This window comes from Ornithodoros turicata, chromosome 2, assembly GCF_037126465.1.
Source record: "Ornithodoros turicata isolate Travis chromosome 2, ASM3712646v1, whole genome shotgun sequence".
Taxonomy (NCBI): Eukaryota; Metazoa; Arthropoda; class Arachnida; order Ixodida; family Argasidae; genus Ornithodoros; species Ornithodoros turicata.
This window is the reverse complement of record NC_088202.1, coordinates 147,533,509-147,560,997: the sequence shown is the minus strand read 5'-3', so window position 1 is coordinate 147,560,997 and position 27,489 is coordinate 147,533,509. Positions and strand designations below refer to the sequence as shown.

Below are 27,489 nucleotides of genomic sequence, written 5' to 3'. Positions count from 1 at the left end.
CAAATTCTGTAAAAAAAAATCTGCCCGGTAAAATGCCGTGCCAGAGACCCTACTTCACCTGCACGCATGAAACTGGGGGGCGGCCGCCCTCCGTGCCCCCCACCTTCCGACAGCCATGCTCAGACAGCCTCCTGAATAGCATCTGCGCTCACGCTAGTCAGCGAGGAGCACGCTTTTGAAACAGAACTTAACCACACAGCACACTGAAGGCCAATCACTGCACAGAATGACATTGTTATCACCCGTGATTTGTGGAAAGCGCGGGGTGTACGGTGAACCCTCGTTATTATGACCATGGTCGTTCCCGAAAACTTTGGTCATAACGCGGAATTGTCATATTAACGGGGGAGGATTTGCAGAGGTTTCACAGCATTGTTCCCCAAGAGTATGGTCGTAAAGCGCACATGTCAGATTATCGGGGGTCATATTAACGAGGGTTCACTGTACACCTTTTTTGTGACACTTATCGTAACGCGTGACATTAATGTAACTTCGTAAGTGTCGCAAAAAGGTGTAACCCTCACGTTTTTTGACAGAAGTAGAGCAGGGAATGATGTCGTTCGGCATGATGGTTGGCGTCAGGGTTGCGGAGTTATCACTCCGGAGTTGGAATGATTCCGGAACTATTCCACATTTATCAGAGCCGGGAATGGAATTGGAATGGAATGGTGGACACTGTCCTAGGAATGGAATGGGAATGGAAGTAGGCAGTTTTTCGCAGGACTGGAATTGGAATGGAATGGTGGAAACTGTTCTAGGAATGGAATGGGAATGGAAGTAGGCAGTTTTTCGCAGGAATGGAATTGGAATGGAATGGTGGAAACTGTCCTAGGAATGGAAAGGGAATGGAAGTAGGCAGTTTTTCGCTGGAATGGAATTGGAATGGAATGGGAATGGAAGTAGGCAGTTTTTCGCAGGAATGGAATTGGAATGGAATGGTGGAAACTGTCCTAGGAATGGAATGGGAATGGAAGTAGGCAGTTTTTCGCAGGAATGGAATTGGAATGGAATGGTGGAAACTGTCCTAGGAATGGAATGGGAATGGAAGTAGGCAGTTTTTCGCAGGAATGGAATTGGAATGGAATGGTGGAAACTGTCCTAGGAATGGAAAGGGAATGGAAGTAGGCAGTTTTTCGCTGGAATGGAATTGGAATGGAATGGTGGAAACTGTCCTAGGAATGGAATGGGAATGGAAGTAGGCAGTTTTTCGCAGGAATGGAATTGGAATGGAATGGTGGAAACTGTCCTAGGAATGGAATGGGAATGGAAGTAGGCAGTTTTTCGCAGGAATGGAATTGGAATGGAATGGTGGAAACTGTCCTAGGAATGGAATGGGAATGGAAGTAGGCAGTTTTTCGCAGGAATGGAATTGGAATGGAATGGTGGAAACTGTCCTAGGAATGGAATGGGAATGGAAGTAGGCAGTTTTTCGCAGGAATGGAATTGGAATGGAATGGTGGCTGCTGGGCCAGCCAGTACGGTTACCGGTCCCTTTTTTTTATTGATGGAATTAGCGGAATGGAATGGGGTTGCCCAAGCCCATTCCAGGAGTGGGATTTGGCCATACCTTTTCACTCCGAGGAAGTGAAAGGAACGGAAGGAAGGAATCTCCATTCCTTGGAATGGAATTGGAATTTGAATGGAATTGGTGGCCCCATTCCGCAACCCTGGTTGGCGTGTTGCGTGGTACAGTTCTGTCTCAAGGGTGCGTAGCTCGTACAATGTTGTTCTCCCACAGATGTGCGCGTTCCCCCTGCAGCTGGCAACTTCAATGGCGCCGATCTCTCTTTTTGTGTTCCAGCTCAGCCAGGCCTCATTGCGATGGCGAACGGGATGTTCGGGTGCCAGCACTGCACCTACGCTTCCAAGTGGCGGTATGCCGTGCGTAGACACGCTCAAATGCACGGCCCAGGAGGTCCATACAGTTGCACGCTTTGCCCGGGCACCTTTCTCAAGGAGCATCAACTCAACAGGCACATGAACATGCACTTGTACGAGGAGCACAGACAACGTCATGTCCAACATGATACGTCTGCTAGCACGGCCTCGCAAGAATGACAAGTTCTGTACTGTTCATCATAATGCGCAGACTGACCAATGTGGAATCTCCCATGCACGTGTGTAGCTGCGTGGCAACATAGAGTCACGAATTGTCGTCGTCGTGAAGTGTCGTAGAATGCGCCTTGAAATGTTGAGCGCTCGTTGTGGTGAGTTTTGTGTCATGTAAAATTTCCCGCGGAACCGAGTTTCTTGCCTTCAATTTACCATATTACATGGTTGGGCAAAGGAGCAAAAAGCTGCCAGCTGGCAACTTGAGAGCAATCTTCGAGGCAACAAATCTTCAAGAGCTATTCCCTTTAACGACAATGTAACACCGAGTACTTTGGTTCCAGCACTTTACATGATGCGAGTTTGAGAACAAAAATTAACTAAGAAGAAACGGGCTCAGATCTTTTTTCTTTTATTTTGATAAACAATATGACAGGCCCAGCATCCTCATCAAAAGTAATCGCTTAAGTGACCTTGACTGTCGGTGGTAATGAGGTGCAGGTGATACGGACACGTGATATGACGCTGCCCCCAATCTTGCGGGCCACAGCTATATATGAGCACGTGAACCCCAGGAGATGAAAAAATAGTATGATAACCAACGTTTAAGCGCCTTACTTCTTTCTGTGTGTAAGCGTAGTGTTTTAGATGTGATAATAGTGTGCTTGTGGATTGATGTCACGCTTATTTGAAATACAAGCTGAAACTTCCGAGGAATTTTGTAATTTGAAATACGAAAACCCATTTATGCACCATGCCTTTGCTCAACAATTATTCACACACACCATCGAAAGATACTGCAATACCTCCAATTATTTTTCGGTCATAGTCGTGCATGGACTTTTGACGTAGCTGTAACAGCAAACAGAGGACGTAAACTGTTATCTTCTTTAGGCGCGCTAGATGGTTCTTGTCTAGTATTTAGAGCATCTGTCTATTTAGAGCATCTGTGATAAAGAGCATGTCTGACTTTCCCCCGATTTCTTCTTTTCGTGCGCAGTTTTCATGCGAGTCTCGACACATCTTTCAGCTAATCACGCCGTTTTCACAGACTTTTGACGTGTAGCTGTAACAGCAAACAGAGGACATAAACTATTATTTGCTTTTGGTGCGCTAGGTGGTTCTTGTCTATTTAGAGCATCTGTCTATTTGGAGCATCTGTGATAAAGAGCATGTCTGACTTTCCCCTGATTTCTTTTCGTGTGGAGTTTTCATGCGAGTCTCGACACATCTTTGAGCTAATCACGCCGTTTTCACGGACTTTTGACGTGTAGTTGTAACAGCAAACAGAGGACGTAAACTATTATTTTCTTTTGGTGCGCTGGGTGGTTCTTGTCTAATTAGAGCATCTGTCTATCTAGAGCACCTGTCTATTTAGAGCATCTGTGATAAAGAGCATGTCTGACTTTCCCCTGATTTCTTTTCGTGTGGAGTTTTCATGCGAGTCTCGACACATCTTTGAGCTAATCACGCCGTTTTCACGGACTTTTGACGTGTAGCTGTAACAGCAAACAGAGGACGTAAACTATTATTTTCTTTTGGCGCGCTGGGTGGTTCTTGTCTAATTAGAGCATCTGTCTATCTAGAGCACCTGTCTATTTAGAGCATCTGTGATAAAGAGCATGTCTGACTTTCCCCTGATTTCTTCTCTTCGTGTGCAGTTTTCATGCGAGTCTCGACACATCTTTCAGCTAATCACGCCGTTCGAGATCATCCCAGAAGATTCGAGTGCAGATTCTGCCCGTACGTCTCGAACTGGAAGGATGTCCTGACGAGACACGAACGAATCCACACGGGCGAGAGGCCCTATGAGTGTCACGTCTGCAACTACAAGTTCTCCCTGCGGCACCACCTCATGAGGCACTTCCGTTGCCACACGGGCGAGAAGCCGCACCGCTGCACGGCGTGCTCCAAGTGCTTTTCGCAGAAAGAGACGTTGACGAGACACTTGAGTAGGAAGCACATGTGTTAGGAGAGTTTTCAGGGTTGCACCGGTTTCTGTTTTTTGGGGAACCCGTTATAGGACGGGAAGTTAGGGAAATGGGGAAGGCCGAGAAAAATTTGGGGAAATCACGGGGAATATAGTTAGGGAGTTACTTTTTCGGGTTAAACCCGATTCCGCCCGGTTATTCCACCCACCCCCCCAAACTGACCTCAGACCAGTTCGGGTTAAACCCGATTTCTCCCCGAATTCCAGTCACTATGAAATCCTCAGGTGACGCTTCCACTGAAGACGAACAAAGGTTACCGCGTGTAACACATGCACGAATGGGTCACTTACGTTCCCAGCAATACACCCATGTGTGTCACACCGTCTATGCCTTCGGGGATTGCCGCCGGAAGGTCACGGTCCCGCAAAAAAACAAAAAAGAGAAATTAGGGAAGGACTTAATACACAAGAGGGGAGGCATTTAACCCGAAAACGTCACTCCCTAAATATAGTGGGGATGCGAGGACCTTTTGGAGCCTTCCGGTGTCGCGAAGCAAGTTGCCTATTTGTCTTTTGAGCCCTCACTCGAGGCCACTTATGCTTGCACATTCTGCACAGCTATGGTTATGCACAATTTGCCTGTTTTTGCAAAAGCTGAACCACTTTTGCAGCTGTCTGTGCTCTCAAGGAGGTTGGCTCGAACTACCACAATACCATCACAATACCCTTTTGAATCATTGGGGTGTGCGAACTTTGTGAAAATCTTGAGGTAGAAATTGTCTTTTTTGCAGCGCCACTTGCTGCACGTTGTGCCAGCATACGTGTGAAGCTGAACCGCGGGGCTTGGCAGTACAACACGTTGTTTGTGTATCAGTAAATAGTCTAGTCATTTGACAGTAGTGCTGCTCCCGTCTCTTTTGTGTCATTCAGAACATGCAAGACTACAAAGTGTGCTACACCTTTACGCTGTCTGTCACAGCTGTCCTTCAGGAGGTCACTTAATTTTTGTGGAAATATTTGCGTGTTTGCTGTGTATCTGTACATTATTTTCGTGTACAGAGGTTGTGCAAAGTTTATGCACTATTCATCTTGTTGTTTGATAATCAGTGTCTCAATAACAGTGCGACAAACTTGTGAAAAAATTAGATATGTAAGTTGCTTTTTTTGTGCTTAAAATACTTACGCAATTTTCACAAACCTCCTAGCAACTCTCTCGTCAATTTCATGCTAGCACTGGTGCTGGGTGAACTGCATTCATTTTGTGGCGAACAAGCAATGCTCTGTCCTTGCTGTTCATTTTCAGATATTGTCCAATGCCAAAAGTGAGAGTGGTCACATTGTGCGGTACCCCCGACAGCAGTAATTTCAGTTAGCAGTGGACGCCGATCAGTGCTCATTAATCCACGAACACAACGTGCTTGAGTCCTTGGCCAAGATTCTTGTCACTATACAAATAATATCCTGCGCACATGCTCTTTGTATCCTTTGGACAGACCACCACTGGTGATGCGTGTGTCTCACAAATATTTACGCTTTAAGCAAAATCAGCATTCTGTTCATTTGCTTTAGTTATCTACATCTTTCCACAAAAGCAGGAGATGATAGGGGGTCAGAAATGCACTGCAGTTTTCTCCAGGTGTACGGGGTGTTCAAAATTAAGCTTTCACTGGCACTTTATAAAATAGGCGAACAAAAGAAAACTGGCATTATTTTTTCTGTTCCTTGAGTAAGAAACAGGTGCTACATAATTAGCAGCACCTGTTTCTTACACAAGTAGCGTAAAGTTATTATCATCCGGTTTCCTGACATCGCTGTGTTTGCGAAGCGCTCGTGAAAGATTTAGTTTTGAACACCCTGTATACGGTTGGAACCATACCTGGGTAAATTACTTCTAAGATGTAAATAAATTACATTACTCATTACAGCAATTGAAATGTAATGAAATTACATTAGTTACTACGAAAAGGTAATGACACTGGGGTGTTCAAAATTAAGCTTTCACTGGCACTTATAAAATAGGCGCACAAAAGAAAACTGGCGCTATTTTTTCTGTTCCTTGAGTAAGAAACAGGTGCTACATAATTAGCAGCACCTGTTTCTTACACAAGTAGCGTAAAGTTATCATCATCCGGTTTCCTGACATCGCTGTGTTTGCGAAGCGCTCGTGAAAGATTTAATTTTGAACACCCTGTATACGGTTGGAACCATACCTGGGTAAAGTACTTCTAAAATGTAATTAAATTACATTACTCATTACTGCAATTGAAATGTAATGAAATTACATTACAATTACTACGAAAAGGTGATGACATTACAAAGTCATTATTGCAGCTTAATCGTAACGATGTTGAGGATGTGGAAATTCATTGTGGGTGTTGGAATTCTTTTAACCCTCCAGTTGCCAACTCTCTTTCTGCCAAGTGCAAACACAGACTCCATTCTTTTGTAAAAAGTAACGAGTAATGTCATTAAAATTACTGCCCAAATGTAGTTAAATTACTTTAAAAATTACGTAATGTCAAAAGTACTGCGTTACATTACAAATTTCCAGAAAAAGTAATTCAATACAGCGATTTCATTACAGTAATGACACTACTACCCAGGTATGGTCGGAACGTTAATCGGCACAGTAAGTTTTGATTTCTGCAGAGTTATTTTTACTTCTCATTTCAAACTACTTTTCGTTAGAGAGTCATATCCATTATTGATTGATTCGTTGATTGACACCCCAGCTGTAGCAACGACATGTAACAGTTCATTTCTCTCTAGTTCAACCGGGACCCATTCTGACCACCAACTGGATGTACAAATGTCCCCTCTGCCCGTACGTATCAAGATGGCGCCACGCCGTACTGAGGCACTCGCGGACGCACTGCCCTGATGGACCCTACAGGTGCAGCATCTGTCCCAGCACGTTCGTCAAGGAATCTCAACTCAACAGGCACATGCGTTTCCATAGTTACGCAGCACAGGATTGACCAAGTGACCAAAGTATGGATGTGGGGTAGTCGTGGGTGCATACCGTTTTGATACCGTGCATACCGTAACATAACGCGGCACTCGAAACGTGGATGAAAGAATTGTCGCAAGACAGGTTGCTTACGCACGCTGCTTATTATCGTGTTTACAAGATGCACACCTAAAAATAAACAGCAACAAGAAATGTGTTCACCGAGCATTTTCATATTAACGTAAGGTCTTTGTACAAGTTTTTCTTGTCATTCAATCCTCGTGCCGCCACTTTTAATCTGTGTACCGAAGAGTTTAATCTTCGTTCTGCCACATTTAGTCTGTATTCCGTGGAATTTGTTCCGAAGTTCCTACATACGTGATACATTCATCTGATCAGTTTACATTAAAAAGTGATATTTCCATAAGAATTTGTTTACTGCACCACATCTGAGGGCAGACATCATCTTGGGGAATTTTTTTTTTTTTGTGATCTTCTGACATTTGTTACGTCACATGTCCTCACTGTGTTGTGTTTTATTGTTCATTGTTAGTGTACTGTAGGACGAACTCATCAGCCAAGGACACCTACCCCATGAGACCTAATTTATGGTACAGTCAAACTCCTTTACAACGAAGCTCAGGGGACAGCAAAAAAAATTCGCAGTAAAGGAATTTTCGTTAAAAAGGATGTCCATTATTGGACCTATAGGCTCCAGCGGGACCGCAAAAAAAATTTGCTGTAGTGGTATTTTCGTTAAAAAGGCGTTCGCTATAAAGGAGTTTGACTGTATCAACGTGTCTCACATAATAGTTTCAAAAACATTGCTTCTTTATGCTTGTTAATCTACAGATAATTATGTTAGCATGGGCGTCGAAACATCCAATTTCTGAATTTGTCTCTTAATATAATTTATCAATACACGAACATCATGCAACACAAACTGGAGAAATGAATGTTCCACACACACAATGAACCTCTTCTTGAGACCAAAACTTCTGCAGGTTTGCTAGCTCCTGGAATTTTTTTTACAACTAATGTTCACTGATAACATCTCTGTGTTTTGTTTAATGTTTCACAGCACAAAATAAAGAGTGGCACATTTCCTTTATTACATATTCCGTAAGCAAAAATTAAAAGCCGCAAAAAGGGGAGGGACTCGCAGCCATGCAGGAACATGATGAATGCTCGATTGACTTCAACTCTGAGAGACCCAGCCCACACCGGGATAGTAGAAAGAGCCCAAGCAGCACAATGTCTTTGCCCAATATTGGACCAATATTGGCAATACCTGCCCACTATTGGACCAATATTGGACCAATAATGGCAGTACCGGCCCAGTATTGGACCAATATTGGGACAGTATTTGCCGATATTGGGCCATTATGGGACCGATATGTTGTGCTGCTTGGGAGATAACAGAGGCACGGCGTATCGCATCCAGCTTCTGTTGGGATCATGCTTTTCCTCTCCCAATCTCAAGAACTGTCACTTTTTCTACTGTCCCTCCGTGGACCAATACCTGCCCACTATTGGACCAATATTGGACCAATAATGGCAGTACCGGCCCAGTATTGGACCAATATTGGGACAGTATTTGCCGATATTGGGCCAATATGGGACCGATATGTTGTGCTGCTTGGGAGATAACAGAGGCACGGCGTATCGCATCCGGCTTCTGTTGGGATCATGCCTTTCCTCTCCCAATCTCAAGAACTGTCACTTTTTCTACTGTCCTTCCGTGGACCGGGTTTGCAACCTCCTTTCGTCGGACCGGCAATGATTGCGTTAAAAAAGATTGTCGACTGCCATGCTCTGGGTGCTCCAGAAAGCGTGGTGTTCGGCTATTCTTTCCGATGCGATAGCTCCTCAATATCCCTGTCAAGTATGATGAATTTGAGTAAATTCAGCGCGCTCTTCACATTGGTCAGGTAAAAAAAGGTTACACCTACTTGGCAAATTTCCGAGTAAATTTACGTAATGAAACGTATGTTACATGACATTCACTTCAGGAGGTGGGAAAAACAAAGTAGGAATAAATGCCATTTACCGCATTAATTTATGTGGTGTAGTTATTTTTTTTATGGGACACCCGTAATAAAAATCCATCGCCGAATATTGCTATGCAAATGAGACAACACCAAAAAATTTTGAAAATATTGCAGCGCACGCTAGCTTAGTGTTCATGGTGCTGATGGTATAATTTCCTTGAGCTTGCGGTGGTGGTGGTGGGGACAGGAGCACAGTATAGGTGTGTTTACTTGTGTTTTCTGTTCCTGTCCAATATGTACCACCAAGACCGTGTGCCTCAGGAGCGTATGGGCTCCGTTGTCGTCGACTTATCGGAGCCACAAAGCGGTTGATCACGTCAGCAGATCAGCACCTACTCCAATCATCACCTCTATCGCTCCAAAGCACGTAGCCCTCTGACGTGGTCCTGCACTTCTGATGCAGACGGTTTTGGTTTCGGCTCATTTCCGCGGCAAAATTTGGCGAATGATATTTCAACGCACGTTTCATTTCGGGATTTTTAAGCACTAAAAATTCTTTCAGCGAGGATTGTACCCCATTCTGCTGTCTCACTTTTGCCAGGCAGTCCTCAGTTAAAGAATTGATTAATGAATTTTAGGTAATTATTCATCTCGTAGTTATATACTCTGTTCAAGAGGAATATTTGCCTGCCATAGGAACCACCTGCAAAAACGGTCCTTCTCCCGTAGATTTTTAAGATTTTTAATTAAGAATTAATTTTTGATTAATTTTTAATTAAGATTAAGAATTTTAGAAAGAATAAAAAAAACACCCTGTTTGCATTAATTAGGCATTGTGTATTTGGCATCATCATTCGAACAAAAAGAAAATATTGTTTACTGAATACATCAACTGGACACTGATGAATGCTCGAAACTATTGCTTGCATATTGGCTTTTTTTTTTTCTTGTATATCGGGAGTGGCTATCACTTGGAGCACATATGACATCCATACTTGGGACACCGTTCTATATCTGTCACACTGCACAGGTTTGTACACTACTTGGCACTTACTGCTGAACGCTTCATATACTCTACTTCACGTTGAATGTTGAAGAAATTTGTCAGTGAGCTGAAAGGTAATGAACTAGTACATACAATGTAATGTGATACATAAGTGAACTTTTGTTATTCTTGTGTGTCATTCTATAATTGAGCTACAGTGCCATCTTGACTCCTAAAAACTAAGCTGCATCGTGCAATACTATCTAAACACAGTGGAAAGTGAATTTGGCAAAACAACATTTCCAAAGCAAACTTCTTCTCTTGCATTATCGCGAGATATTTTACCATGGACTTAACTGAAGCACAAGATGAAAGTATTCTGCTCTGCATGTGTTGCCGGACTGGAGTAATTCCAAGCATCATATTGTTGTTGTGTTTCATGCCCTGTTACCCGCCCACACATAAGGAGGGACATATGCGAATGCAATAAAACAAATTACGTTGTTCTCATTTCGACCACGCTGTGATGTACACCAAGACATGTATGGGCTTTGCTCTTACCTGCTTGCCTAGACAGAAAAATAGTTTGCCCGAAGGACGAGAGAGTGAGTTCCATTGTCGAAAAATTATCCTTCTCAACTATCAAATTGGTACATATCAATTACTGTAAACGTATATTTACTAGCGACGTATTAATTTTTGCGAGTTCCGCGACCGCTAAAAAAAAAAATCGCGAAAAATTGTGCTCGCGAACACAGCCTCACGTTTATCCCACGAAACCCTCGTTGGACCTCGTCAGGCCTGGGCCTTTTGTACGTGGACCAAATTTCTGTACTGCAGAAATTGAAATAAATTGAAATTGAAAGCAAACAGCCCTGGAATCGCGAAATTACGGTGAATACTCGCGAGTAACTTTGCAAATGATTTAATGAGCGATTCGCAAAAATTAATACGTCGCGAATAAAAATACGTTTACAGTATTAAACGCAGCAGCATCACAGTTAGCGACTGACAGAGTATGGATCATTATTTGAACAAGTCGCCAAGAAACTACGTGCCAATAAGCCATTTTTATTATGTACGTGAACACAAAAGATACTTCGCTGCCTTCTACCAGCTGCTACATAACATAATATATAGTAACATTTAGTTCTTTGGTAAAAAAACAGTAATGTCATAAGAGGCACATGTTATGAGAAATTTACAAAATCTCTTCTCCTAAGGTATCTACACTATTCCGGTACTTAACGAGGCTCCTACCCCAACAACACCAAATATCCTCTGGACGTCCGATGGATGTCCCTCGGACATCCATCGGACGTAACGAAATCGTTAGGACGTTATTCGCACATCCAGAAGATGTTCAGTGTTGTTGGGGTACTTTCCTTGTAGCTCACGATGAACGGGGATGGCAACGAGAGAAGCGGTTGTCCCCGAGGACTACAATAAGCTGCGGAATGTTTCAGTTGACTCTTCACACTGTCTGTCCGTCTGCCACAACGATGATTGTGCTTAACACAACGTCCAGCTTTGAAATGTTGATATTTAAACATTTAACGTTTCTTTAATGTTAAACGTTGCAAGTGTTGCCTCAAACTGACCTCCATACACTTTCAGCATTTGCTAGCGGATCCCTCCAGTTGTGCTTGAAATTCAGGCTCGCCTTATCATTAGACCCTGATGTTTTAGGGTTAAACCCGATTTTTCCCCGAATTTGCACCCTGAATTGAGGTTCACCTATCTAGGGTTAAACCCGATTTCTACCTGCAAAACTGCACTTAGGCTAGGCACCTCAAGGCATCGACACAAAATATGCGACTGACCCTTACTTCTGGCACTCTGGATAAACGGTACAGTGAACGTTTATTCTACAATAATGCCTGATTTCTCCCCGAACTCAGTTTGATGGTAATTTTTCTGCCCGAATTTGCACGAATTTTCTACATCAATTTATTGACCCGATTTCTACCCCCCGAATTTGGAAAAATATAAAACCCGAAAACTTCAGGCTCGACTTATCATCTGTTGTATCAGGTTATATACTAGGTATCTGCTGGCATTTTGTAGCAGACATATTTTGCCAAGATTCACTTTGTAGCAATCTAAACATAGATATGGACAAAAAAATCAAGAATATTTTGTCAGGATGACTCTCATTGTGGACACTATTGGGTGATCATCCTTCACGATTTTACAGAGCTGACCTTTTACAGCTGTTTTTGAGGTGGAGAGATTTCCTGTAGTCAATATTACTGCATGTATAAGAACAAAAGAACACTGTCTCCACTGCCACTCTGGAAGCGAGCTTCACATGAGTGTACATATGTGCATTAGGGATAAGATGCTATGTCATGCTTGCTGCCCATGAGAAAATTAACTGTACCCACAATTTTTCACATTACACAAGAAAACCAGGTATCTTAAGGCAACAGTACAATAACTGCCAAAATGCATTCTTTTTACCCACCATAAGAACTGTTAGACGTGCTCACAAACTGCAAGTCCCCAGAGAATTTTAAGGCACACACAGTGCAGCTGCCTAGCACTTTCCTGTGCCTAAATATGCTAATAGTAGGTATTTCTAGGCAGAGGAATTCTTGTTTAGGCTAGCTAGGCTTCTTATCCTTTAAAATCCGTGTTATCCTTTGAAACATGCGCAATGGCTCTGTCCTCAGTACATATCTTGGCTTTCCTCACAGCAAAAGACCCGCGAAACAGCCTAATATTTTCGATGAAACAGGCAGCTCGACTGAAATCTGCAACCTGGCAATGATATTCATGCTCCTCCTCCTACAAGTATGCATTGTTGAATGTTCCGCAATGTTAAATACTAGCTAAACAGTAAGGTGAAAAGCGCCACAAAAGCTATGTACATAAGAAGGCACTAGAAATGGTCCACTAGTACAGAGACGTGTTTCTCCTTGATATGGCTGGACATGACGCCATCCATGTTGTCCAGCGAGACATTCTGCCACTCGGCCGGTTTTCCTGGGTAGAAAAAAAAAAAAAAAGACTTCATTTTTCGTTTGGTTGTGAAAAGCATTGATTTCGGCCTCTAACCACACCTCTAACGCACATCAATTTTTCACTACTTATAAGCCTTCTTAACGTACAACGTAAAATGTGCTGTCAGCTTATATGCTGAGGCTATTATGCAGTGATGGCCACTAACTACTTCTACAGTAGTTTAACTATAACTACTAACTACTTTGCGATGGAATAGTTTAACTAGTAGTTCAACTACTTTTCAGGGGGTAGTTAAAACCACTTCTTTAACTACTGCAATGTATTTTAACTACATCTCTAACTACTTAATGCTGTCCATCAACACCAGTCCCATTCTATAGTGTTCTTGGACACCTAAATATGAATCATAAGCAGTGATCAAAGTGAAGATTTAGTACACATGCACTGCACAATTGCTCTGGACCTCCGTTCTCATCAAACAAGTAGCTCGAGGTAAAAGTCGGAAGCACAATCGTGCCGTAAAGCTTGCGGCAAAATCGGAAGTAGTTGGCGCCTGCAGTAACTTAACTAGTGTAGTTAACTACTTGAAATAGTAGTTTAACTACTAGTTGCACACTACATTTCTGAAAGTAGTTGATAACTACTTTTTAACCACAATCAGGTAGTTTAACTACATGTAACTACTGGCCATCACTGCCATTATGCACAACTTGCCGACAGCTTTGTCACTGCACCACGCTTGTCAGGCGAAATTTCTTCTTACCGAGTGGTATGAAATTAGAGTTGAACTGGTTCATACACTTCACCTTTTTTCCGCCCTAGACCCGAACTGAACCGATATGCTTGAATCCGAACTGGACCCCCCCAAGATAACGGTTCCAATCCCTGATTAGATTAGATTAGAGTAGATTAGAGTCTTATGTGTCATTGGTATTGTCCCTAGATTTCCGCAAAATTATGCAGAATTGGCCACGTCTTTGGAACATGCTGTTTCCCCCAGAATCGTCCGGTTCTTTTTTCTTTTCTTTTTTTTCAGAATAGTATTCGACATCTTGCAGAATTATTTACAGATCTCGATCGCACTGCGACATTTTCGTGGGTTGAACTGGTTGAACTGGATCAGTCGTGACTGCTATGCCTGATACAATTGATCACGCAGGGGCGGATTTAAGGGTCTGCAATGTGTGTGTGTGGGGGGGGGGTCTTAAGGAAATTTCATGCTTTGCAGCACAGCATCATCCAGGAGATGGGGTTTTTACATAGGGACTACAGCTGTATGCCCACATTATCCGCCACCAATATTAACTTGCGTTTATTAATACAGTTCCTTCTCACAGCGTAACCAACGTCGATGATAAGTAGAATGCACACTAACCATCTGGAGTGTCACTGGACTTGAGCGCAAAGGACCAGCTCTCAGGGTTGAGAGCAGCACAGTGGGGCAGACGCAGTTCCACGGGTTTGTCGAACTTGAGGCCGTGCGGTCCGCACATGACGAGCGGACTCAGCAGAGTCTCACCTGCAACGAGTTCAAACAGTCGAGAAACAGGAAACGAGGTAGTACAGGATATCCAGAGGAATGCTTTACGGTTACGTACTTTCTCTGCTGCCTGTAACCACTACTAACCTTCCTACTGTCACACTCGGCGTCAATTTCTGTTTCGTTGTGAGTGGTAGACACCTCGAGGGACCTCATTATATCTCATAAAGCAGCTAAGATATAATAAAATTCAGCTACATCTATTTCTGTCGGCAATACTGCCAAAAAAATGTTCGGCCATGGGTTTGCTAGATCAACTTTTGTTCCTAAGAACAGCGTTGTAGGTGCCCCTTTATTTATTTATTTATTTATATTTATATGTGTCTACTAACAGCCTAAAGCCTTACCAGCAGTACACAATAAAAAACACACAACATAGGAATGTATTAATACAATAAAATTAAACGTTCATAGCACAATGAAAAAGCATGCAGCTCGCATTGGCCATACTTATACAAACATCAGAGTTCACATGCGCGACGAAGAGCTGATTGGACACTTCTCATATTACTATTAAACAAGTCAACGCAAGCAGAATTAATGTTACTTAAAATCTGTATTCTTAATGAGGGACATTTTCTTTCTCAGTCTACGTATTTGACGGCCAGGAGACCACGGTCAAACCTCGATTTGTGAACACCAACCGTTCCCGCCGGAAAAGAAAAGGCCCGAGGAGCGCCATAAACGACGGAACTTTGCAGAGACGTTGGTTTTCGGAAACACTGGGTCGTGGTGCTTTTGCACGTGTCCCTCACTTGTGTCTACTTTGCTGAGAGAAGGGATGTCAACTGCTTTGCTCGGTACTCTTCTCTTCAAAATACATTATTGATTTATTTATTTAACATACCATAAAGGCCCAGGAAAGGCATTAAAGCAGCTTCAGTGGTCCAGATCCTGAGCAGGTCATCGCAGTACTTACTTTGCTCACTATCATCATCTTTTTCATCGGAACACCAAATGACGTCAGTCTTTGTGCCAATCCGCGACACCAAGGATGAGTCACGTTTCCTCGTACAGTGTCACCCTGTTCTATCAACTTTCGAAATCGGCCAAGTCTCACCTCGGAATATGCGGACACGTCATTAGTATTTGAATTCGTGCTCCAAATTCCATCTTTTTCTGACCTTTTGGTGACCAGGCATGAGACGTTATAATTAGACCCTGAAGTTTTAGGGTTAAACCCGATTTTTCCCCGAATTTGCACCCCGAATTGAGGTTCACCTATCTGGGGTTAAACCCGATTTCTACCTGCAAAACTGCACCTCAAGGCATCGACATACTAGTTTCTCACAAAATATGCGACTGCCCCTTACTTCTGGCACTCTGGATGAACGGTACAGTGAACGTTTATTCTACAATAATGCCCAATTTCGCCCCGAACTTAGTCTGATGGTAATTTTTCTGCCCGAATTTGCATGAATTTTCGACGTCAATTTATTGACCCGATTTCTACCCCCGAATTTGGAAAAATATAAAACCCGAAAACTTCAGGGTCTAGTTATAATGCACGATTGCAACACCTAAAATTTTGCTCATCTCAATTTTCTTCGCGGTTTTTATCAACCTTCCCTGGTACAGTGCATCCTCGTTAACTTTCCCCAAGTCTGTGTCGGTGAGGGTTTACCGTACCAGGGAAACGTTTCTAATCCCAAGTTTTCGTTGGTACCGGAAAATCTTCTCCTAGGTTCAGCCTTTTCCTCGCTGCCTGCGCTACCATAGTTGCCCGTTTCAATTTGTGCAATACCTTTCTCCTTGTCGAGGGGCGGCAACATGTTGCTGTCTTGGCACACCTTGAAGAACACCTCCTGTTGAACCCCGTCGGGCAGGGCTCCCGGCGGGATCACGATGCTGACTCCCGTCTCGGGGGAGTTCAGGACTCCTCCCGCGGAGTCGAAAACTCCGCTCGCTGTTCCGACGACGTTTCCAGGGAAGTCTTCCTCGCCGTCCGCTGTTGGCGGCTCTGGGTATGTAATGCTGAGCAAAAAATAAAAAAAGTCGAGAATATTCTAGCATTTTTTTAAGTTCACCATCTTCCGATTTTCACTGCCTTGAATCTGAACACCTCTGTTTTCTTTTTCTGAGACAATTGGAGTAAAACAATATTTCCCCATTAGAGACACCCCCCAATGACACCAAATATCCCCTGGATGTGCGAATGATGTCCTAACGGATTCATACGTCCGACGGATGTCTGAAGGATATCCGTCGGACGTACGAGTTCCTCAGGACGTTATTCGCACATCCTGAGGATATTCGGTGTTGTTGGGGACAGAGAAAACTACACAGGCTGTTACTTTGTTACAATTTAATTTGGTAATAGTTAAATGGATTCAGTACAATTCCCCCCCCCCCCCCCCCGTCAGATTGGAACCGCACAGCTAATAGTCTGTTTCATTCTGACAATTTTGTGAAAGAGCTGGAACATTTTTTGTTGCGATTTGGTTTACCGGGCATTCTCTTTTCTTTATTTTCGTTTTTTTTTGCCGTTTTCTCGCAGCCCCGTACATGTGGACATCACTCGTACTGCTTGTATTGCCTCTCCTGCTTGGGCCAAAGTTTGGCCCCGCAGTACAAATAAATAGATAATAATAAATCGCAGTATTCTAGTTTGGGGCCGGAGCAGTTGATAGTTATTGCACGTACATTCATGCAGTACAATGTTTTTGAAAAACTGCCTTAGCACAGTCAAGCTCACAATACGTCAAAGATCCTCTTGAAGTAATAAACATTGAACAATAGCCCGGACCTAAAGCTTCTGTTGCACGGGCTTCCTCACTCTCCGACTTTCTTTCTTTCTTTAACCCAGCCTCCCAACTGTAAAAATGAGCATTTTTATTTATGGTTCCGAGTGGGGATGTGCCAGCCAAATCCGTGAATCCACAAGTCCTCGAACCCACGAATCCCAGGCAGGGCCCGAAACGTCAAATCGAATCTTTCGAATGCATGAACCATGTTTGTTTGTTTTTTATTTATTTTTTATTTATTTTTTTTTTTCAAATTGTTGTTGAAAGTGTCCGCCGACAGCGTCTCTGGCCGACAGGAGTTTTCCTTTTTGTTTGTTTGTTTACATTGCTCTGGACTGAAAGAGTTCAGGCAGGAACTGTTACATTACAAGTTCAAAAGTAACCTGATTTTGCTTTTGATTGTTGCTTTAGGCCGGTTTCACGTCAATTCAGGCAGGGAGGTCCCATCGAGCTCTTGGATTTTTATTATTTTTTTATATTTAGAAGCTCATCGTACGTGATGACCAACAGTGGTAAAATGAATAATTTATACAAAATATTTTTCACGCAAAAAAATCCAGAAAATCCGGCCCTGAATTCGAGTGTTTCAGTTTTGCCGTGTTTGCACGCGTATATCTCCCGAGTCTTAAAAGATACTGCAGTCAATTCTTTTTATGCTGTAGTATGCCTACAGGCCAGCAGTCCGAGCGCAAATTTTGGCGCGCAGGAGCAACGCTCTGTGATATAAAAAATGGCGAACATGCTCTCTCGTGCGGTTTTGGTCCAATTTCGACGCGTGATTTCTCTGACTGTAGATATTCTTCACTACCCTATTTGGTATCACTTCACTCAGCTTTTGATGCTCTTTCATCTGGTATATATATCGTGCGTGTACCCCCTACAGGTATCTGCTGAGACAGGCAAATGTCAAGGTATACTTCGAAAAAACAAGGATTTTGAGTGTCCGTTTCTCGAAAAGGCCCCTTTTTATTTCCTTTATATTTTGCCAGGACATGGCCCGATGTTAGACCTTCCATCTTACGTTAAAAAATTATGCTTCAAAAGGCGTACACTGGCAATTGGCGCGTTAAAACGCGGCGCTAGTCTGCGTGCGTACGTGTCGGAGCCCGGCTGCCTGTACCGCGGGATGGTGGGCCTCGTGTCGATGCTCCCTTTGTTTGAGCAAGGTTGTCTGGCCTTAGCCTTACCTGAGCTATTCGTAGGCAAACTTTTGACGTCCTGGTGAAGAAATAATTCACTTCTGGGAGTTAGCGATTTCCAACAGAGCATCATAATGAAATCCTACGTTGCCGTAAAGCCGTATTTCGAAGGCTAGGTCAAACTTAATGGTCAGCGAAGGTAAAACCTCACTCTTGCAAGCTCCGTACACGGTGATACCAATACTGCACAAATAAATGTCGAGTTAGGAATTGGTTTTTTCCAGGGTTCCCGCAAGTTCCTGCGAAGCTTGCTTTACTTCATTTTACGATATTTTTAAGTTATGCAGAGGGCTTTTAGCACGAAATGCGTGTGCTGTGGTGAACTTGCAGCAGTACATTTCTTCTCAGGGCTAGGGAAGTGGGCGGGTTCTCGCATTTGTCATAGTTACATTAGATACGTTCAGAGCAGAGCCATACGGGAGACGCACCTAATGCACTTCGATTTTGCTCAAAACTGGACAGTAGCCATGCCTAGCGAACTACAAGCGTGCCACTGCGGCGTGCCACAGATTTCCATATTCACATGTGTGGTAACAGCTGGCACGGAAACGCACAGTTTTGGTGTGGTGAGCGAAGACTTCTGTCACGATTCAGCACAGTCACTGTTAGCTTCCATAGCTATTGAAGAATGCCTTGACGAGAATGTTCCTCTTGCAGCTAATGATTTACGTGTCAGATGGAGCGGCGAGCCATTTTCAAAATCGGCATAGGCTCTATCAGCTCTCCAAATCTACATGGGGGCATGAGCCCCCCCGGAACTTTTCCAGGGGGCTCCAGGCCCCCTCTGGGAAGTCTACCCAACTCACACTCGAGATGAAAGTTTCAAGGGAAATCCTAAGAATCGCGTGTTTCATGCAAGTGATCATGAAAATCCTGTAAAAATTTGCCTCGTGTGTGTGGGGGGGGGGGGGGACGTTGTGCCCCGGCCCCCTCCGGCAGATTGAAAACTCTCCGCCTATGCTGGAGAAGGTGCAGCATTTTCGTGAACTAGTGCTGCACTCTTGCGACACCTTTTCCAATCAAATGACCGAGTGTAGTGCAAGGGCTGCACCTCTGGCTGAACTGAGTAGAGGAACTTGCACAGTTTGCACTATGTCACAAAGTGCAGCCCAATCGGAGACACCTAGTGGCGTACGTAGGTACCAGAAATAGAATTGGAGCACTGATATTAAAATAATTGTCTGTATTGTATCCAGTAAATAACAGGAGCAAGCCACTGCCCTGCAGTAAAGTATTAATGCCCACGCGCGAAAGAATGCTGTCCTACCTGAACAAAATACCAATTTGGGCCTGTTGGTCACACATGATTAAATAGCTAAAACCAGTGCCAAAAACACTAGGAACAAAACAGGACAGGTTGAAAGTGCAGTGCGTCCGTCCGTCCGTCCTGTTTTGTTCTTAGTGTTTTTAGCGCTGGTTTTAGCTATTCTGTCCTACCTTGAACGTTCGGGTGTTATTCCACTTCAGTATGATACAACAGTTTAGATTTAGTCACTACAGGTGTTCAGGCACAATCATATAGGAAAATGTAGAACTTTGCAAACGAGGCAGTATGCTTTGGTGAACATTTTTACAGTTTAACACTGACAGGTTAAAGGGGCTGAGAAACCACATGCAACCAACTAAATGCGTGACTCCATTTCACGTGTTGTAGCCCACGGATTCGACATGTAAAGTCACACGTAGTTCATTTGAATGTTTTTCTAACTGCTGGGTTTTTGAAAACTGCAATTTTTTCGAGCCACAGCCGACGGTGGCACCGAACTGCACCCAGAGGCGTCGGCAGACACACTGGAAGTGACGCTCTACCTGTGCATGCTTGCCCGAAGTACCCGATGGTCACCGTACCGAAGGCCGTTCACCAGCAGCAGGCTCCCTCTTTACAACCGCCTACATCGTCATGGAAACGGAAAAGTATGCACTTCTTTTCTCCGTGATAACCCAAGCAGCAGAACATCTTGGCCCAATATTGGCAATCTCGGCCCACTATTGGCAATACTGGTCCAATCTTTGTCCAATATTGGGCCGAGATTGCCAATATTGGCAATACTGGCCCAACATTGGCCCAATCTTTGTCCAATATTGGGCCGAGATTGCCAATATTGGGCCAAGGTGTTGTGCTGCTTGGGAAAGTGTCACTCCAAAAACGGGCAAGGAGGCGAAGAGTTGATGGCGACTTTGGAGCGCAATAACTTTGTAACACAGAAACGTAGCGTTTTGATATTTAGTACACACAAATTAATGTTTACGATGTTATTCCTTCAAAAGTTTGGAAATGGTTTCCCAACCCGTTTAAGATGTTAACAAGATAGCGAGTCAGTCCCCCACCAGTGTTCAGTTCATGCTCCAGTTAGCATTCAGGTACATGTGCCCAAATAACTATCATTCAAGCAAAACATTTAGCACCATGCATCAGATTCAGAGTCAGTGTTTGTTAGCCATGTTACATATATACAGGTCAGAGCACACTGTTCCAGCCAATGACATTGCAGTTAGAAGTTAGTGCACAGTGGCAACCCACCACCAACAAACGATATGCACATAGACATTGCATGTATGCTACACACAGAGAATGAAGCACATAACACAGGATTCAAATGACTTCTGTTCTGGTTGAAAGCTTTTATTGTACCCATTCAGTCAATTTGAAAATAAATATTCGACCCAATAAAAAAGAAAAGTTGTGTAAAAGAGTCCTGCAAATGTACAAACAGTGAGTATAGCATGTACATCAGCACATTGTACAGTATATATACTGGCATAAAATCTATGTAAAAACACACATTTGCGTGTGGGTCTCTGCACATGAATGTTGGTGGCGAGCTGGCACACACAAACACACTTCGCTAATCTTCACGATCAGCAATTGGTAAAAAAATTGTCTGCACGATTCTGTGAGAACATGCCAAATGTGCATGTGAGGGTGAAGACGTCCCCCGCCCTGTTCCTGTCAGCAGGGACAAACCTGGGTATGGGAGCGGAAACAGAACTGGGCATGGGAATGGCAAGATCGCAATGGCAGGTGTTTTTAGGCATGGGCAACAATTACAAGAGGCTTGCTGAGATGCCTCTAAAGTTCATTCATTCAGACATTCAGTCTGTCACCTAGCAACGAATCTGAGAAATGAAATTTCAAATCAGTTGAATTTTCTGGTTTCTTTTTTTTGTTTGGTAGCTCAGAAGTGTATTTTCTGTCTCATTAAATTTTCTGGCAACCCTATATACCAGATAGATGTCTCATTCGATTTGGATTTTGAGTGGACAGAGCCGGATGTGAATTTTTAGTTGACTTCACAGAATAAATAGACAGCCATATTCTTTAGATATGACTTCATTTTACAGGATAAAAGGTGCATTACGTTCTCGAATTAAATTTAGATTTGAAAACGATAAATTTTACAGGAAAAATAACAATTTACTTTTTTTTTAGACTGATCTTAGACTGCGCTGGATTTTACGGAAATATACATACACCCTAATCGCCTATTCTAACTATTCTCTACCATTCTGATCGACCGAACAAAATATGCTTTATTCGAGGATCCGCACATTTTTGCTCGTACTTGCGTAACTTCAGAGAAAACTGCATCTTTAAATATTGTCTGCAGTGCTGTGTCTGGTTCCCTCTATTGGCCTAGAGTGGCACATCCAGAAGTAATCTGCATCTAGCATTTGCCTTACAATGCCAAATTTGAGGCCCTTAGCTGCGTCCCAAGCAGCACAACATATTGGTCCAATGTTGGACCAATACTGGCCCAATACTGGTCCAATAATGGGCCGACATTGCCAATATTGGTCAAATATTGGCCTAAGATTTTGTGCAAATGACGCACATTTGCTGTTGCATGTAGAAATATGCAGGAACCACAGTGATGCAGGAATTTTGTGGACTCAACAGGTCACTCTCACATGCACACAGTATGTGTGTGGACATATTACTTGCTGTACAGAGCACAAAAGGGCCATTTCACATGCATACACAAACACAAAAAACTCTCCTTCATTTGGCTGCACTCTCTGCACCAGGTGAAACAGTGCAGCACTTTTGTATACATTTTCGTAAAAGGGGTGCACATATAGTTCTGGGCAAGTTAATGGCCGGCGTGCACTTGTTGGATAGGAAGTACAGCAGGAGTCCCACGCGGGTTCACGACTGCGTTTTACGTAAAGCCCCTAGCTTTTCTGCAGTGCAAAATTAACATTTCAACGAGGTGGAATTTACAAATCTGCAGGATTCTCAGTGCGCAAAGAAAATCTGACTCAGCTTTGACAATTTCTCTCCGGATGTTCCTTGTTGATCGTCAAATTTCCTTTCGTCGCAGCGTGTTCAGCTACGTAAGCGCCAGCAGTGTCAGCCACATCAGGCACTGCTGTCACTGCGACTGGTCGGGCATAACGCACGAAGCGTCACAGGTTGAAATCAATCAATCAGTCTTTACAATTCTGTAACACGTATACGTCGGATATTCCGCAAGAAACGTGGGATTCTGAGGGGAGCAGCGGGTTCTGCGAACGTGGCCAATTCCGCGAAATTTTGCAGAATTGCGGAAAACTAGGGGCTCTAGTAACTAGAGCATACCGGCATTTCCGGAGCATACCGGAACTAACCGGCATATACAACTAACCACCAACAGAAAAGGAGAGCACGGTCATTTGCAAAATTTTTGCAGCAGAACACGAGCACTTGAAAACAAAAAACAACAGTGCTAGCAGCAGGACGGCGGAGCTGAGTGAGGACAATAAGGCCTCTGTACTTGCTCAGCCGTTGTGGAAGTGATCGCGGAGCGGCAACGTCAAGGTCGCACTCGAACTGTCTGAACCGGCACTGCGCGCAAATGGCGCTTTCTAGAACAAGTGCAGTGAGTGCAACCAAGTCAAAGACACCTAAAATCTCTACAAGAACAAAAAATTCCACTGCCCTTCTGCCATGCCTGACATACACAGTCAACTACACTCTTAAAAATGAACTTCACCTCATAGCACGCTCCTAGCCAACCATTATTTCGAATGATATCGTTATCTGCCCTGATTTGTTGAAAACGGGGGGCGTACACCATTTCTGTGACACTTATGCTGTTCATAATTGTCACAGAAAAGGCGTACGCCCCGTGTTTTCAATAAATCAGGGCAGATAACGATATCATTCAAGATAATGGTTGGCTAGGAGCGTGCTATGCGGTGAAGTTCATTTTTAAGAGTGTACTTGAAGGAGACATTCGGAACTTGTATGGTTCTCTCCATTATAATGACAATTATAAAAAGCAGCAACAATGGGGGTCTCTTAGATGTGACTGCTACACCATTTCACGAGACAATCTATCGAAGGTAGCACCTGTGTGGTGAACATCTGATAATCACGATAAGAACGTCACTGGATACTGTCGGCTTCCTCGGCCGCTCTCTCGAGTGGCCGACCGCTTATAACCGCTATAAAAACTAGAATTATTTACAATGACAAAATAAGCTATAATGGAACAGAATGATTCCCCATCAGGTTCAAACCAAATATAAACTGATATTTTTACAAGACACTGGAACAAACTGCAGTATATATATATAAATCGAAAGCAATTCACACTTTACAGGATGTGCTGATGTTATCTAATCTATGCAGACCCACATGATTAATGTCTGAGTGAGCGTTACACCGGAAAAAAATGTCTCTCTGCAGGGTGTAGAAATCCGCACTAACGCTGTCGGTATGATGTCCCCGCAGCTTGTCTTTATGACTGTATGTTTACAACATGCGTTAATGCTAACTTGATGAGAGGCAAACATCCTAAAAACGCGAGAAACTTTGTCCACTAAAAAAACTGTCAATGTCAAATGTGTACCGGACGTGTACCGGATCGCAGGATCCAGTTACATAAAAACCTCGGCGAGCTGTTCCTTTAAATAAGACTTCTAAAAGAACTTCGAACAGCTTTCCTGGACCACTTCACTTACTTTGCGTATTCCGGCGGACCCCCTAGTCCGATGTGGCTTCCCATTCGCTGGTCGGGTTTGCGGTACAGTTCGAAAGCACTGCCGCGGTTCTCGCGGTTCGACAGGTCCAGCAGGCTCGACGGCGGAGGAGGGGGCCGCTGCGGCGGATAAGGCACGTTCAGGTAGGGTCCCCCGTTGGCGCGCGCGTAGGCGTCCGCCGCGTCGTGCGACGCCCGGCTGCGCCGGTACTCCGGCGGCATGCCGTTGGCCCCGTAGTACCCGTTGGCGTCGAGGCTGGCGCGGCTGTACGGCGGGGGGCCGGGCTCGGGAGCCGGGCGCGGAGGCGGGCCCGGTTCGTCGCCCGCCCAAGGGCGCGGTCGATAGTGGGCCGGTTTGGGAGGAGGAACTGGGCGCCCGTCCGATAACCTGCTTGGGTGTAAGAGGAGGGGGAGGAGAGTGGTTACGAAGGGGGTTTTCTGGGGGGGTTTTTGAAGGATGGAATACCTCTGCGGATAGCCGGCGGGCTTGGGCGGAGACAGGGGTGGCTGGCGATCGGAGGTTGGCCTGCAAGGGTGGGGATAAGCTCATGTAGCAGGCGCAGTCAACGTTGTAACATGTTTTCCAGTGTGTAACACGCACCGATGTATGACAGGCATCCCTTAAGGGGGAATCACTATTTTCAGGAAGCTACGGGCGATTTTCATTCGCACAAGACACGTGAACGCTCTTAAAAACTATCATCGTAAGATTTGTACTGGCGTGTTCTCTCAGCTTTGCTCTATTCAGCGACGTATTTTTTAGACGACAAGGTTGAGCCTTCGATTTTTAAGAAATTAAAGTTCGGAGCGTCTCGAACATGTGCTGCCATCTCGATACAGTGTCGCGCACTAAAATATTTGCGAATTCGGGCTGAATACAAATCAACGGATCGTCCTAGAACTCTACAAAGTGTGTCACTGGCGAGGGCAAAACAAGGAGAACGCGCCAGTACTTCCGTTTTGACGATATTTTACGCCGTTTCTGAGCGCTGTGTGAAAAAAAAAAAATCGCACCAATACGTATGAAATTACGGTAATGTGCGTGAGAAGGAACGCTAACCTTGTGGGAGACTGTGGCACATGCTGGCCACGCTCAGGCGGACCAGGGGGTCTTCCATGCGACGGCTGCACCGTGCTGCGGGTGTAGCGGTATGGGTCGTGCGGCGTTCCGCCTCCTGCGTACCTGCTGTAGGAGTCGCTGCTGTAGGACGAACTGTCGTAGGCGTTCTGCTCCAGAAAAAGACATCACGAGGTTTACGATGTAAGCTTCCCGATATTGAAATTTTTTCTGATGGACCATCAGAAAATTTGATGGACCACCAGGAACCGTGGAGATTTTCTGATGGACCATCAGAAAATTTGATGGACCACCAGAAACCGTGGAGATTTTCTGATGGACCATCAGAGAATTTGATGGACCACCAGGAACCGTGGAGATTTTCTGATGGACCATCAGAAAATTTGATGGACCACCAGAAACCATGGAGATTGGCCGTTGATCTGTGAAGTATTAGGAAAGAGAAAGCCGAGCGCATGAGGCGAGTTTTTGCTTGATTTTTAATTTTCTTTCTACATGACCATGGTCCCTATAAAAAATTACAATAAAACTTGAGACAAATGGCTACCAGTCTTCAAAGTTCGGGGCAGGCTAAACCCCCCCGTCTTCTATTTTTACGGTGCGATCGAAATGTGTAACGTTTGCTAGAATGACCCTGTCGTTACTGTAACTACTTAAACCAACTAGTTACAGTTACAAGTTACTTGTAAGTTAAGCATACTGCCTAGTCTACCGACAGAGCTATGAAACGACTTACCACAACATGGTATGGTATGGCATGGAATGGTACCAACAAGTTTCGACTGAAAAGCTAACTTACAACTGCTCTGCCGTTTGGCCTGTCCAGGGATGCCGACTTGGCGGGAGCGGGTGTGTTGATGTAGTCTGGGCTCATCCCAGCAGGTGGCACTGGCACAGCCGGCGGAGGAGGCTCTCCACCTCCTCGCCCTAAGTGGAATGCAACATGCTGATGTAGTATCGTTGCAAGCGCGGTGATACTTAAAACAATGTCGTTGGACATGCCAGAACTAGGGGTGCTGTAAGACAGGTAAGTTAGTGCATTCTTACAGACCTGCCAGTGAGGGCAATTTGCCCGGTAAAGATCGGGTTTTCACCTCAAAGATGCAACCTTCAACTCGGGGAAGCATCGGGTAAAACCGTAAAGCTTCAGGCTCTAACTATAGTGCACCAGTGGGTTCATCGGCATCACTGTATTGAGGTGCCACATGTCGCCGCCATAGGATGGCGCTTGCTAAACTTTCACTTGAAGATTTCAGCCGCTTCACGCCGAGCTATTGCCGGATTGACGCACGTTTTTTGCATCATGCAGATTTGCAGCGGAATGTTAAACGGCGTGAAGGAGCAATTTTCACAACGAAAGAGACGGAAATATATACTCTCTTGCGGTGTACATCACGCTATGTGGGCCAAGTCTATGTGTTCTGCAGACCAGAACGGCTATACGTTATCGGAACACGTTTTATTATAGTAAAACCTAGTTAAATTCGGATCGCGTGGAATTCCCGAAAATGTCCGAACCATCCGAATGTCAAAATATCGAACGGACAATAAATACGAGGTGTACTTCGGGAGTGACTTTTACGGGTAAACTGCCTTTCTCAGATTCGGGGGATAAAAATCGGGCGCTATTTTTAAATCTGTAATTCGGGGAGAAATCAGGAGATCGTTGTGCCTTCGGATTGGGTGTTTTTGTTTCTCCTCTTATCTATTAAGTACGCGCTGCCGACACATCAAGCCCTCATTCAGAGTACTGTAGTACTAGCTGCCTCTAGTTCAAACTCCACCTTATTCAAACAAAATCCCCCCTTTTTTTTTTTAGTTTGAATTAACGGGATGGCACTGCACAAACGTTTTTAAATTGAATCTTATCTACGAGAAAATTCGTTTCGTTGCCGAAATCTTTGTTACCCCCCTAAACGTTGATAAGGAGAAGAAAAGCTCAATGAAGTATACTTAGGGCCTGACTTTTTAGGGTTAAACCCGTATCCGCCCGATATTTACCCCCCGAACGAAATCTGTAAAATTCGGGTTTAACCCGAATCTACCCGAAAACATCCGGGTCGCGTGGCACACTCATAAAGCGTGCATTAAAA

The 27,489-nt window shown here is 44.2% G+C and overlaps 2 protein-coding genes across 2 annotated transcripts in view; one reads left to right on the top strand and one right to left on the bottom strand.

Annotated features, from left to right (window-relative positions):
* Positions 1-1,636: 1,636 nt before the first annotated feature.
* Positions 1,637-6,994, top strand: LOC135386345 (zinc finger and SCAN domain-containing protein 22-like). Its single transcript, XM_064616205.1, has 3 exons — positions 1,637-2,207; positions 3,741-4,001; positions 6,749-6,994. The coding sequence occupies exons 1-3, from the start codon at positions 2,177-2,179 to the stop codon at positions 6,955-6,957; spliced, it is 501 nt and encodes a 166-aa protein (XP_064472275.1). The 5' UTR covers positions 1,637-2,176; the 3' UTR covers positions 6,958-6,994.
* Positions 6,995-12,180: 5,186 nt separating this feature from the next.
* The window catches only part of LOC135385132 (tight junction protein ZO-1-like), a 51,167-nt gene continuing 35,858 nt past the window's right edge, over positions 12,181-27,489 (bottom strand). Inside the window, exons 25-31 of the mRNA XM_064614308.1 lie at positions 26,196-26,323; positions 25,379-25,545; positions 24,785-24,844; positions 24,302-24,706; positions 16,157-16,386; positions 14,248-14,391; positions 12,181-12,893 (exon numbers count right to left, since the gene is read on the bottom strand). Coding sequence (XP_064470378.1) covers positions 12,790-12,893; positions 14,248-14,391; positions 16,157-16,386; positions 24,302-24,706; positions 24,785-24,844; positions 25,379-25,545; positions 26,196-26,323 — 1,238 coding nt within the window. The 3' untranslated portion in view covers positions 12,181-12,789. The remainder of the gene's footprint in view (positions 12,894-14,247; positions 14,392-16,156; positions 16,387-24,301; positions 24,707-24,784; positions 24,845-25,378; positions 25,546-26,195; positions 26,324-27,489) is intronic.

Bases quoted from the DNA above. Each gene is read 5' to 3' on its own strand.
- LOC135386345 (XM_064616205.1), top strand. From the start codon at position 2,177: ATGCGCCTTGAAATGTTGAGCGCTCGTTGTG. The intron at 2,208-3,740 runs GTGAGTTTTGTG...CACATCTTTCAG, and splicing joins AATGTTGAGCGCTCGTTGTG to CTAATCACGCCGTTCGAGAT. The intron at 4,002-6,748 runs GTAGGAAGCACA...ATTTCTCTCTAG, and splicing joins GACGTTGACGAGACACTTGA to TTCAACCGGGACCCATTCTG.